The 12,607-nt window shown below is 35.9% G+C and overlaps 1 protein-coding gene across 1 annotated transcript in view; it reads left to right on the forward strand.

Moving 5' to 3' along the window:
* The window catches only part of TOPAZ1 (testis and ovary specific TOPAZ 1), a 44,408-nt gene that overhangs the window by 27,956 nt on the left and 3,845 nt on the right, over positions 1-12,607 (forward strand). The window contains exons 10-18 of the mRNA XM_075143350.1: positions 581-644; positions 1,765-1,916; positions 2,130-2,222; positions 2,496-2,611; positions 4,101-4,167; positions 5,193-5,367; positions 6,948-7,048; positions 11,150-11,315; positions 12,199-12,363. Of these exons, the coding sequence (XP_074999451.1) occupies positions 581-644; positions 1,765-1,916; positions 2,130-2,222; positions 2,496-2,611; positions 4,101-4,167; positions 5,193-5,367; positions 6,948-7,048; positions 11,150-11,315; positions 12,199-12,363 (1,099 nt within the window). The remainder of the gene's footprint in view (positions 1-580; positions 645-1,764; positions 1,917-2,129; positions 2,223-2,495; positions 2,612-4,100; positions 4,168-5,192; positions 5,368-6,947; positions 7,049-11,149; positions 11,316-12,198; positions 12,364-12,607) is intronic.

Raw genomic sequence — 12,607 nt, forward strand, 5'->3', positions numbered from 1 at the left:
ATATCTAGGTGTGGATTTTTTTTTTTTTAAATCGAGTGGGTCTTGGGTGAAACAGTTCATTAAATCGAGTAGCTCTGAGTTTTTTCTTCTATGTCCTTATGAGTGATTCTTTGTGACAATCAGTGTTACCAACTTCATTTCTAGATGATTTTTTGACTTCTTAGTTGGTACATTCATGTAATTTTTGTTTATCATGTTTTTGCTTTCACCTTTTTGCGTCCCTTCCTCTGTTTACAGTCTGCCACATTTATACTAATTCCAAAGTAACTGTATTTTCAAATTCTTTTTTTTGTTTGCTGTGGGAATATAAACACACATGCATGCACTTGTGGTCCCAGCAGCTCCTTTCCCAAACGTTTCATCTACATTATTTTTCTATTTGATTTGCTTTTTTTGCACTTTTGACAGTGCTTTTGCCTACAGACCCCATTACCTTCCCACACATTTGTCAGTATGTATGGGTTAAATAGAAGCAATGTAAAGCTTGTTTCCTTATAGAACTCATGTTTGTGGGTAGTTCTTTTGTTTGGTATAAACTGAGGTAACATTTTACTATGGATTTTTTTACCTCTTTTTCTAGATTTGCATGGCAATACTTAGGACATACATTAGTATCAAAGAATCAGGCCTTCTAAAACGTGCAGGTATGATATAGTAGTAACTTTTGATGTATCTTTGCTACTTAGCTTATTTAAAGCAAATTAAGTAGGCTGTCAGGAGAGAAATGGGTGCCACTTCAACAGTGAATAAGAAGTTCTGATTTCAAAAGAATACATCCAATTCTTGCGTTTTCATGTTCCAGTTTCCCATTGAGACTAGGTATTTAGATAGGCAGTTATCTCAGGGTGTTGTTATAAATAGTACTTCCACAGAAAATGAATTTAGCCTCAATGGAACTAGATTTGAGAGTAGAAATGAGTAACTGCAGCAGGGTGGAGGTTTAACAGAACCAAAATTTTGTTAAGGCACTTTTGAACACCCTAGCCAAACATCACAAATCCAAAAACTTTATAATTAAGCTCTTGATATGAAGTGCTGTTACAGCGCCCAAACAGCTTTAGTTTAGTCCTTTTATATTACCATATATGCAAACAATTACGATTAACACATTTTAGGGACTGTAGTTGATTTGGATCCATCTGAGCTTTTGAGTTCAGTCAGAAAGGGCTAAATTTTACTCTGCAGAGTCATTCCTTTTGTACCTGTCCGGAGCAGTCTTTAAGTTTTTAAAAGCTTATTAGAGTGTAGCACAATGTGAACGTGGGATCCAGTTGCACCCTGTGTAGTAATGTTCCCATGCTGAAATACTGAGCACTGTAATGCAGATAACACTGGGAACCAGCAGGCTACAGTACACATCTATCAAGGCTAGCACTGGGACAGATTGTAAGACCATCCACCACTGCATTTCCTAGAGCTTCATGTCTGGAAAGGCCTTACTACCTTGATGTGCTTATCAAATCTAACCTGGTTTTGTGCATTTTTCTTGTGCTGCACCAAATCAGCCAAGCTTTTTTGAAACCTACAGGGCTTATGGTGTTCAGCTCAATGACATGAGATATTTCAGAATAGTCAGTCTGGGTCTAGTAAAGTTAACACTGTATTCAGATTGGATCCTTTCACCCATTTTTCTCCATATCCCTGTCCCATAATAGCCTGGGTAATTAAGGGTTGTTACACTGCATTTAAAATTTAAGGAAATAACTTGTTTAAATAGTTATTGTCAGTTACCCCAAAGTGAAATTAATTTAATTGCTTTTTCAGTCCAAATATTTGTGAAATATTACAAAGAAGTTACTCCTGGTGTGGATTTTGCTTCTCAAGTGCTGAATGATCTTCTCGTTTCTTTGCTCAAGAACTGTTTGTTGCGGGAAGTATTTCAGATATTGAATGTAACTGTACGAATCAATACACTGGTAGGTGACCTTGTAATATTTTTAAAATCTTTGATCCATAGTTTCTTGGTTTTTTGAGTACTATGCCATTTGTAGTAATAAGTTTGTTTTTACTCTGGTACTCAAATCTTGGGGGAGGTGGGGAGAGCAATTCAAAAGTTCCTATTATAAAAACTCTAAGCTTTCTAATTGAACAGAGTTGGAAAACTGATTGTGCTTTTTTGTCTAAATTAGCCAGCTGTAGATGTTCTTCTGAAAGTTTTTGAGCATGTGGCTTCTTTGAATATAAGAGACGCTGTGCCTACATTAATCAGTACTTTTTGTAAGGTATGAGTTTGATTGTACTACTGCTACTTGTTGGAATTTCTGAAATACCTTGCCTGTTTTAAAACTCAAACATATCACTTTAATATTATTTTGGTACTATTTTTTAAAAGTTAAATTGTGACTAGCTGAATTTGTGGCACGGGTTTCCGTTTATCCCCTTTTTTTTGACTGAGATTCACTGTGAACATGTGGTTTGCCACTTGCCTCTGGAAACACATAAGTAATCACAATTTTTTGTATGCTTACTTTTCTTCCCCCTGCTTGATATTACAGCTTATTGATGCTGGTATGTTCCTTGAGTTTGAACATTTTGACTATATTATTAAGGTCCTTCACCAATTGCAAGTTTCCAGTCAGGAAATAAATACTGTTTTGAACATAAAATCCAGGTATGTCTTTAAAGAGCTGTTTTATTAATTATATCTGTCTAGTTTCTTCTTCAGGTTCTATTTTTATAAATTTATGTAAAAACTTTAAAAGGCAATTAGAAAATGCAAAGTTAGTGTTTTGGATGAAAATACTATCATATTATGCCTAATTATATTTTAAAGTGCTGTCAATCTGCTGTGCTTCAAAGATCAAGGATTGTTAAGCAAAAACTTAGATTCTGACCACAGTTATGATTAGTTTTTTCCATACTGATCATCACTGTACAATCTGTTCCCAGCTGTGCTACAAGTTTATATAACTGTAGTCAAATTAGAAACATCATGGTTTAATATACCATTTAGGCCTGCATAAGCAAACAGTACTCCTGCAATAAACAACTCTTCTAGGCAATAAGACTGTTAGTTATAATCTGAAGTAGTTTTCTGGTTTCGTTTACTGTGCGACTGCATAAACACTTGTGCCAGCACAACTAGGTAGGAGGGTCATTTTTTAAGTACTGCTGGATTATGCTGGGCAAAACATGAAATCACAGCCCAAATCTGTTCCAAAACTGTTGATGTCTCCCCATCACTTGCATAAGATTGTGATCCTTTTTTTTTTTTTGTATCATCTGCATCATACACGCACACACAAGTTGAGAAACTAAATTTGCGATTCATAAAGCAACCTTTGATTCTTAGAGGAAACCAAATATGCAGCATCTACTGTGTGAAAACAAACCACCACTGTTTCAAGTGAAAGCACTGTAGAAATTACTTGCTGCTTTTCATACTTTTCCCATAGAGTACCTTTCAGCCACGGATCTCAGTGTTGTACCAGTGCAACTTACCACACATGTTGGAGGTAATTTTTATCATTTTCAGATCAGGAATCTGGTTCACAAAGGAATGACCCCTTCCAGGTTGCCTCAGTATGTATGTGTTTTCAGCACAGAGAAACAGTCTGTATCTATGAAGACTGAGCAGCTGTGCTACTTCAGTTACATGTGTTAGCTCATTCATGTGTCGGTTATGTATGTCTACATGATAGCGTCGCACTGGGTAGATGTATCCATTGTTTCAGTGGTGGCATCAGAATAAAGTGTTACGCTCCTAGGTGTCTGAAGCTGCATAGCACTTTCTTTCCTGTAATTAACTTTTTTTTTTTTACCTTTATGTCAGAAATACATACAATACAGTTCTGCATTTACTTAATGGATTGCAAGTCTTTTTCATACCTTTTCAGTTACATTTCTACTGAGACAAGGGAATATTTTCTTGAGAATAGCTCTGCTCAATTATTTGCTTAATACATGTGCTGACTTCCCTTGGCATGATTGTAAATGTCTGTTTTCCGTGTCCAGTTTGCATAGCATGTAGTAAATAGCATCAAAAATCACACCAGTTTTTAGTTCATATGTGATAATTTGTTGATCACCTTCTGCTACTGCATAGTTTAGTTCAACAGGATGTGTTAAAATTAAGTATTAATGTTTTTTTCTTATGGAAGATTTCAGGAAAGACATTTTGAAAAGAACTGGCTGTTTGACTTCAACTTGGCAGTGGCTGAAATTCAGGTACAGTATGTGCATTCTTCAAGCCTGTTGGAGTACTTAAACCATGACTTCTTTTAAACCTACAAGAAATAGCAATTTCTACATCATTTAAACTTAGTGGGCTTTATTATTAAGTATATTGAGATTATGATAAAATATTTTTATGCAAAGCCATGTTTGGGAAAGATTAATGTGCAGGGGAAAACTGTCTTTGGCTTTTCTGTGATGTCAGTATTTTAATTTATATTTGTGGTTTTTATCTTGGTTTTGCACCTAATTCAAAGATTTTATAATTTTAAGCAATTATTTCCTATGCCTTACATTTGTTGTGCTTGTAATCGGTAGTGGTACATCATTCCTCACCAAATAATTATTTAATATATTATTTAGCAGATAGAATTCATATCTAGTATAAGAAGGCACAATTGTAAAAGGCTGTAATTAGCAACACTAAGCAGGTATTTTAAAGAATAAGAAAATATTATTAAAAAATGATTTAATTGGACAATTGCATCTTTCATATGCAAGGACAGATTACTTATGCACAATTATAATATAGTTTACATATTATTACACTTACTACACAGATCCTGAGACCAAAATTTAAGAAGGGAAGAACCAGGACTGATTTTTTTACTCGTTTAACACCAAAGTCATCAAGTGATCTGGCAAGCAAAAGACTAATTCATATAGAAAATAACCATCAATTTGGCATGCATCGTGCAAAAAAAAAGATAGTAAAATACTGGATGAATGCCAGTTCTTAAATTGGATGAATAAGTTATGAGCTTCCCCAGTTGGGGTCATGATGTAAATGGAAAAAGTTTTTTAATTTCTTGAGGTACAAAAGCGATTAGCAGTCCATGCAAGTTAGGCAAAATGTAACTGTGCCATATTGAACATGGAGGTGCTTGGCAGTAGCGTTTCATCTGCATCTTTTTTCTGCTTTAAGTCTATCGCAGGTGTATCTCTTGAATTTCAATATATTTTCTGTTTGGTGTTCTGGAAGCAGGTTTGCTTATATTTATCCCTTGCCTTCTTCGCAGCATTGCAAGGAAAAAAGTGATTGGACCAAGCTGGGAGCTTTGTATGTTAATGCGAGAACTGGGTGTGAACATTTTGATGATCTTCAGAAATTGTCTTTATGTATTGCTGAAACACTAACCAGAGATTCTGAGACAGACAGACCAGGAGTTCCTTTTTGTGATTTTGCTGATGCAGGTAAAATTAAGACACAAGAAATGCTTTGTGTTCATTCCTATTCTTTGTAGAGTTTTTAAAAGAGGTAAAAAACCAAATTCATATACTGTTTTCTGAATATTAGTTAATTTTATATGTTACAATATTCAGAATTTCTTGAGGTGCAAATACAATCAGCTAAAATGCTCAATAGAAGCCATTTTCTAGTAGAAGTAAAATCCACACTTACAGTCAAAGAAAGTGCTGAAAGAAGAACAGTTGAGAATGAAATGAAATTAAGAAGAGAAACCAAAACTGCTGATCTTTTAATAAGAATGTCCTATTCTCAGGACAAAGGCAAAGGTATTTAAGTATTGTCATGTGAAGTGTCACACTCTTAATAGCATAAATAAACTTTAGAGCTGTAAATACAGCTATATATATATTTTTGTATATTTCAAAACACATTGAACAGGGTTACATCATGTATATCATTTGTTTTGTTGTTTTTTGTTTGGTTGGGTTTTTTTAGTAATTTGGATTTTCAGAATTATTTCATTCTCTAAAGAACCAAGGATTTCTGCCAGGGCTGCATCCACAAAACACCTTCTAGTTTTTTAATAGTTCTGGCAGGTTTTCTTACCCCTTTCCTCCCTATGCCCCTTCATTTACATATCTGTATCATTCTTCCTAATAAGTTTGCAGAAAACTGAGACTCAGTGAAATGTCAGTGGGATGTTAAAGCGTTTTATAATGGATGACTCAGGTCTCTTTCAACTTGTATTACCTACTGAAACGTGATGAATATTTATTCCGGATATGTGGCATGACCTTTCTGACCACAGACTTTCATATTATAAAACAGCTATCACAGCTTCCAGTTGTGACACAGACAGAAGATTTTGGTGGGGCTTGGAACTTAGTCTGTCTTACCTAGAGCAGTGGTCTCCAAACTGATAGGCACCTCTATCAGTGGAAAATTTTTGAGCACTCACCCCCAATTTATTTGTTTATTTATTTATTATAAATTATATACATGTACTACTGCACTAATATATTAAGTACATTATAAAACATACACAAAAATAGAAATTAAAAAGATGAGATAAAGATGAAATAAACACTACTTTTAGAAATACTTTATTTTATTCATTTTTATTTTTGAATGGTACAAAAAATACTTTCTCCCCACATCTGAATGGATTGTTGTGCTCACACTCCACTTTGGAGACCACTGCTCTAGAATACCAACAGTGCTTCCAAAGTGTTGTATAATATGGTTGGAAAAACTTGTAATTACTCAGCTCCATAATTGCCAACATTTCTTCATGGTGCCAGAAAATGCAAAGCTTACTCTACAAATAATGATGTTACTAAATTATTCCATTACATGTCCAAGCATCTTACGGATGAATTAGACTACTATGAAATAGTGTCTGAATAAACCATAGTTATTTACCCTACTTCTGGTGTTAAGGCTTAGGAAGTTACTACTTTTAATAGCAAATATTTCAGAAACTATATTTAATATTTTCACAATGACCATGTTTTTCAAGTGTGTAATTTCTTTAAAACTGCATTTACATGTAAAATTTAAAAAATATTGGTTTTTTTCTTTCCAGTAATAAAAAATTCACAACATAATGAAGCAGACAGAATTTACATTGGAAGAATTGGGATAAGTGTCATGTGTTCTTATCACAAAGTACTGCAGTGGATAAAGGTATACCCGACTATAGGAACCTGACTGGAAGAAAAAGAATGAGTCATTTCTTTTCTAGATGTTAAACTGTATTTCTCTAGTTGAATGGCTGGATGTGCCACCTGCCTCCCCACCGTCATAGTACTTCTTAATTGTCTAGCTGGATCAAAGCATTTTATTGTGCCTTTCTGAGCAGTAGTCTTCTATGGAGCCCATCATAACTTTGACTTGCAACCTAGAAACTTGATTGTTCAGGTTCAGCTTTTGACTTTCCTGAGCTAAGGGTGAATCTGGATTAGGAGACAGGTCTTCCTGAGATTCTGGGGTGAGGCGCTGGTGGGATTGTTTCCCAGAAATTCCACTTTCTTCTGTCTGGCCATACTGTTGTATTCTGAGACCTCCCAACTCAAGCAATATTTACAGAAGTTTGAGTGGGCCCTTTCCTGCACTGATGCTTCTGAACCTGACTTCAAATGTAATGGACAAGGCCAGGAAGACAGAAGAGAAGCATAGCAAGGCTGCTACTGCACTTGGTGAACTGCTCATTCCCCGGAACATCACTAGAAGTGCTTTTCTTCCATTGAATCTAGGGTTCTAAATTCTGTGAATCTTGCAAAGACTCAGACCTCACAAGGAAATACCCTTTACAGTCCTTTCTTTGCTGTCAAATATTACAAAGGGCTGGGGTTAAGAGACTAGACCTTTCACTGGATGTTTTACACTCTTTAGGCCTCATGCAGTATTGATCACTGCAGCAAGGTCCGTTTCAATGTTAAATTCGTCTTTTATTTCCTGGAAGGAAGCAGCGTATACCAAGCTGGATCTCCTATACAATGCAACATGATCAGTGACAACATAAGAAATAGTATAAACCACCAATGATTTTGGGGTGTATTTTGGCCGGTGATCACATTCTGAACTTACCTTTGTGTCAATGGGCCTGATCCTTACAACTAATAATTATGCTGTACTGGGATGTTCCTCATCCCATACAAGATGATTTCCAGCATGTATTTTTATGAAGAAAAGCAAACATCTCCTTGTCCCCTTTTGTCTCTTGGGGATTTTTTGTGAATTATCATCAAGAAACCCTTTCTAGTTTGCATCAAAGGATTGAAATGTCTTTTGTACTATTGTCTCTAGGGGATGACCTTCAGGAATTCTGTTATGTAAAACCTGTGCACTGCTCAGTCTGTTTCCAGGGTCAACCCAAGTCCCAGGAGATAATTGATAGAGGTGCTTAGTCTAGAGGTAATACACCTGTTTTGATGAATCATTAATTTTGCAGCATCAGCTCCTTGAGTTGAATGGTCTTTAGCAAATCCCTATCAAGCTGCAGCACAGTGTGGTACTGTTTAGGAGTAAAGAGAAGGAGAGAGAGTCTTTGCATTAGCACTTTTGTAGTACTGCACTAGAACTTTTTGAAGCATTTTTGTTCCAGAAAACTCAGCAGTTAGAACATTTAAGATATTCCTGGCCCTAGAAGAGGTAGTCTAAATTTTTGGCATTGAGGAGTGGTCAGTGCTCACATGCCCATCAAAGAGCTTAGTTTGGCTTGGGTTTTGGTTGTCTTCTTCAGCAGAGACAGCATATATTCAGTGTTTGTAATGCCTTGGAAATGCCTTCATACATTTTAGCTATTTTCCAGATCCATCTTGAGGGAGATCCTGATATTTGGGTTGCAGGACCTCTGATATTCCAAGGAGGTTCATCTTCATGTCCTAATTTCAGAGGTGCAAGGTGTCAAAAGCATGTGTAGTGTTTCTCTTGTATAATAGGAGTTACTAAAAATAGACAGTTCTTATGATACTATGATTTTTTTCATGTCTAGAGCAAAAGATCATTGCTTCTTTGAGAATGTTGTGTTAGATATCAAACACACCTCTTAACAGACTGCTCACCAAGATCCTCAAGTAGCCTTGTAGACAACCTGTGTTGACCATATGGGAGTGTGAATGAGGCTGTGCTCTGACTGATTTTTATCAGAACTGGCAGATCCCAAATTGATCTCTGCTTCAGGGGTGAACTAGAACTGTCATTCCTACCTCTCTCCAACCAGTTTAACTCCATTATATGTATCGGATAAGTCCCTAATCCTGTGGTTATGGGCTAGTATCTGCTTGATCCCATGTCTTGTTTCTTCCAAAAAGTGGTACAGAAAACAAGATAGTGATGGATTTGTTCTTCCTGCTGTGCCCAAAGTAATTTTGGCTTTAGGACATGCCTTATGCCATTTTATGAATATGTTGGACTGCCTAAAGCTCTAGATGTGCTTTTCAGATCACTTTCCCTTCATGAACATCAAACCTCTTTATCACATAGCTTTGATGCTTGGTGGCTCTCAGGGGTAAAATATGTATGCTACTTGGTCCTGAAGAGAATATTCTTTGTAAGAGCTAAGGAAATTCGTAAAACAAATGTACTTTGAAAAAACGTGCAGATTTGAAATGTGAATACGTCTTCCATGGAGACAGCTCTTCAAGCAACACTAGACTACTTTCTGGATATTTACTTGTAGAGAATCCTGCAACATTAATGCTCCTTTGGCAACTATTTCATCCACTTCCTGTTTCAGCTACTTCCTATCTTGAAGGACTTTGCTGAGGTTTATTTTCACCCAGCTTTTTATTACTTCAGAGGATTGGTCAGAGGTTCTTGTCCAATTAAGGTTCTCATTCCACAACTGCATTTTAATTGGGTGCCCTTCCTTTATAGATCATTTGTGCTTATAGCTGCATGCTTACCATCTTTATGGAAAGACCCACTTCTTAGTGGCCCTTCCTTTTGCTAGAAGGATGGAATAGATGCAGATCCTCCTTAATTTTGTATTTTGTCTCTGGTTTGCACTTAGATTTCAAGTTTCTATTCTGCTGTCAAAGTTTCACCTGAAACTTTCTGGTATGTATTTTTTCCCTTCAACCACATACATCTACAGTTGAATGGGTTCTTTACACCTTTAGTATTAACTGCAATGATGTAGTTAATATTCTTTTATGGGTTATGCTGAGATAAACCATTGCAGATACCTGTAGGCCTTCAAAAGTCTCCAGTTTTGAGCATATGCCAGTCCATAGTATGTATGTGCATATGCACAAAGCATTTTCAAAAAATGAGCTTCTTAATAAGTAAGTTTCATTTTCCGTCAACTTCTCTGTTCTCCTAAACCTTCATTTCCCTCTACATCCATTACCCGTGTTCCGCCACCACAATGCACGCACACACATCACCATGATTTTTAATAAGCCACCTCCTTGTTGATGCACCCACTAAGCAAGAGCTGAAACGTGTCTAGTTTGGAGTTTTGTTCGTGTTGCTTGGCCAGCAAGGTGCAGCCAGACAGGACAAGTGCCGAATGCTGCCTGTCCTTGCCTTGCTGGGGGCATTAATTTGATGCCCCACCTTGACTCAATCATCATCTTTTTTAGATTGGTCAGATCTTAACTATCTTTGAGACTGCTACCTTTCTTCCATCTTTGACTGAAAAGGCCAACGAAAAAGTTAAGAGGAAGCCTCTGTAGGAAACCAGTCTAAATATCAACCTGGAATATGATAATAAAAGTTGTTGGTTGTTATACTGTTGGCCGGATAGGCCCAATTTTTGCCAGTTTATTGTCCTGCTGGGTACAACTATCAGTGTTTTCTTTGGCTTATACTGGAGTAATTATTTCGGTTTAATAATTATGCCTCTGCTGCAAAATGAAAACTCTCTGTATGATCTTTTTAGAATTTTATAGACTGTGTAGTGCTGAATGGAATCAAAAGACTAAAAATATTAATATAGTAAAGTAAGCAAATACAAATTAATTACAAAGTGTATTAAAAATACTGTAGAGGAACATTACATAGTAGAAATAATGTTATGGGGAATAGTGTGCTGGGAACTGTTCAACAGTGGGTTGGTGGGGTTTTTTTGCTTACACAGTCAAAAAAAACCTTATTATTCATTAGAAATTTTACTGTACTTTTTTTTTTTTTCCTGACTCAGTTTGGATAACTAAACTGATGCCTATAAATCTGTATCACTGAATTAAATCTGCTGTATTTTTTGTAAATATACTCTGTGTTCACTGATACCATTGCTTTCTCTGACCTTTCCCCTTTCCCTTCTCCCTCTTATGCTAGGGAAGGAAGGTTTTGGATAAATTGCATGAGCTACAGATACATTTTACAGTCTTGAAAGGACTTATAGGTGCAGAGAGGTTAGCATCAAGATGTCAAATTGTTAATAAAGCTGCAGAAATTTTTCTTAAAACTGGAAGTTTGGATGGAGCGACATGGGTATTGAGAGGTAAGCTTGTCTTATAAAAAAACTGAGTTTTGACTTAAATTTGAACAGTCCCCTTCTATGACAGATTTCAGATAAAAGTTACAAGCTGGTCTATGTTATTAAATAAAGTTGATAATACTGGGACAACAAAAATAAAATGCGATCCATCTCACTGGTTAATATTCTCCTTAATATTTATAAGAAATACTATGACTAATACCAAATTTTTTTCAGAAAAGTTTTCACAATAGTCTGCCATCAACACCATTCCACTCAAAAGCTTACCATAATAAGGGAGGGGTGCAGCTTGGAAAGTGACCCTGCCCCATGTAGATTTCCTTTGAGCCAGGTGACATTCAGTGTCAAAAAATTTTCAGGCTTGGGTCAATGCAGTGTTTCTTTACCCCTCACAGTATACACATTGAGTAAAATAGCTTTAGAATAGTACCATATTTCTGCAATTAAACAATGCATAATTACTGGCTTTTTGGAATTCTGATCTGCTGAAAACAGAAGAAACTCAGAAGTATAGAATAGAATAGAACAAGAATAGAAGGTGTTCTAGAAAGTAATACTGAGGATCTAAAATTTGCTATTCAATTTTATGTATGTACATAGATATATACATATTTACATACACACATATATTTATACATGCCACTGCAGTCCATTTTACTACCATGATATTTAATAAAAGGAGTTATTTGTAATATAAAGGTTCAGAGAATCCATCTGAGAAGTACTGGTGATAAGGGACGAACTATTAATAACTAGAACTGCATTTTCTGTGAAACTCTGAAATTTGTTTTCTGCTACAGTTTACAGTACATTCTTAGTGACCAAAAGTCTCAGTGTCCAGCAGTTTCAGTTCATAAAAATAACACTGCACTGTTGTTTGCCACAGAGTCAGAGTGGACCACAAATGCACCGTTGTGGCCCTGTGATAAAGTGGACATCCTCAGTCGACATAATCTGTTACGTACACTAGTGCACAAATACTTGAGGAAGAGTTTATATAGGCAGGCATTTGAAGTTCTGCAGAACCTACCAGGTTTTCAAAATCATTCTGGTAAGTAAAGAAAAAGGTACTGTGTTAAGAGCTAAAAATTTAACAAATGATTCTGTACTGTTCTTTTTGTTTGTTTTCTGGCTAAAATTTGTTGAAGAAGTAAGACAAGCCCATTTTTTTTTTCCAAAGAGTGTAGTGTCAGTTAAAATACATACTCTACGCACACGCAGAGTTTATACACCTGTTGTCTTTTTCCAATTGGCTCACTTACACAGGGCAATAGGAAAGACCCACTAAATTTTTA

The sequence above is a fragment of the Calonectris borealis genome, chromosome 2, assembly GCF_964195595.1.
Source record: "Calonectris borealis chromosome 2, bCalBor7.hap1.2, whole genome shotgun sequence".
Taxonomy (NCBI): Eukaryota; Metazoa; Chordata; class Aves; order Procellariiformes; family Procellariidae; genus Calonectris; species Calonectris borealis.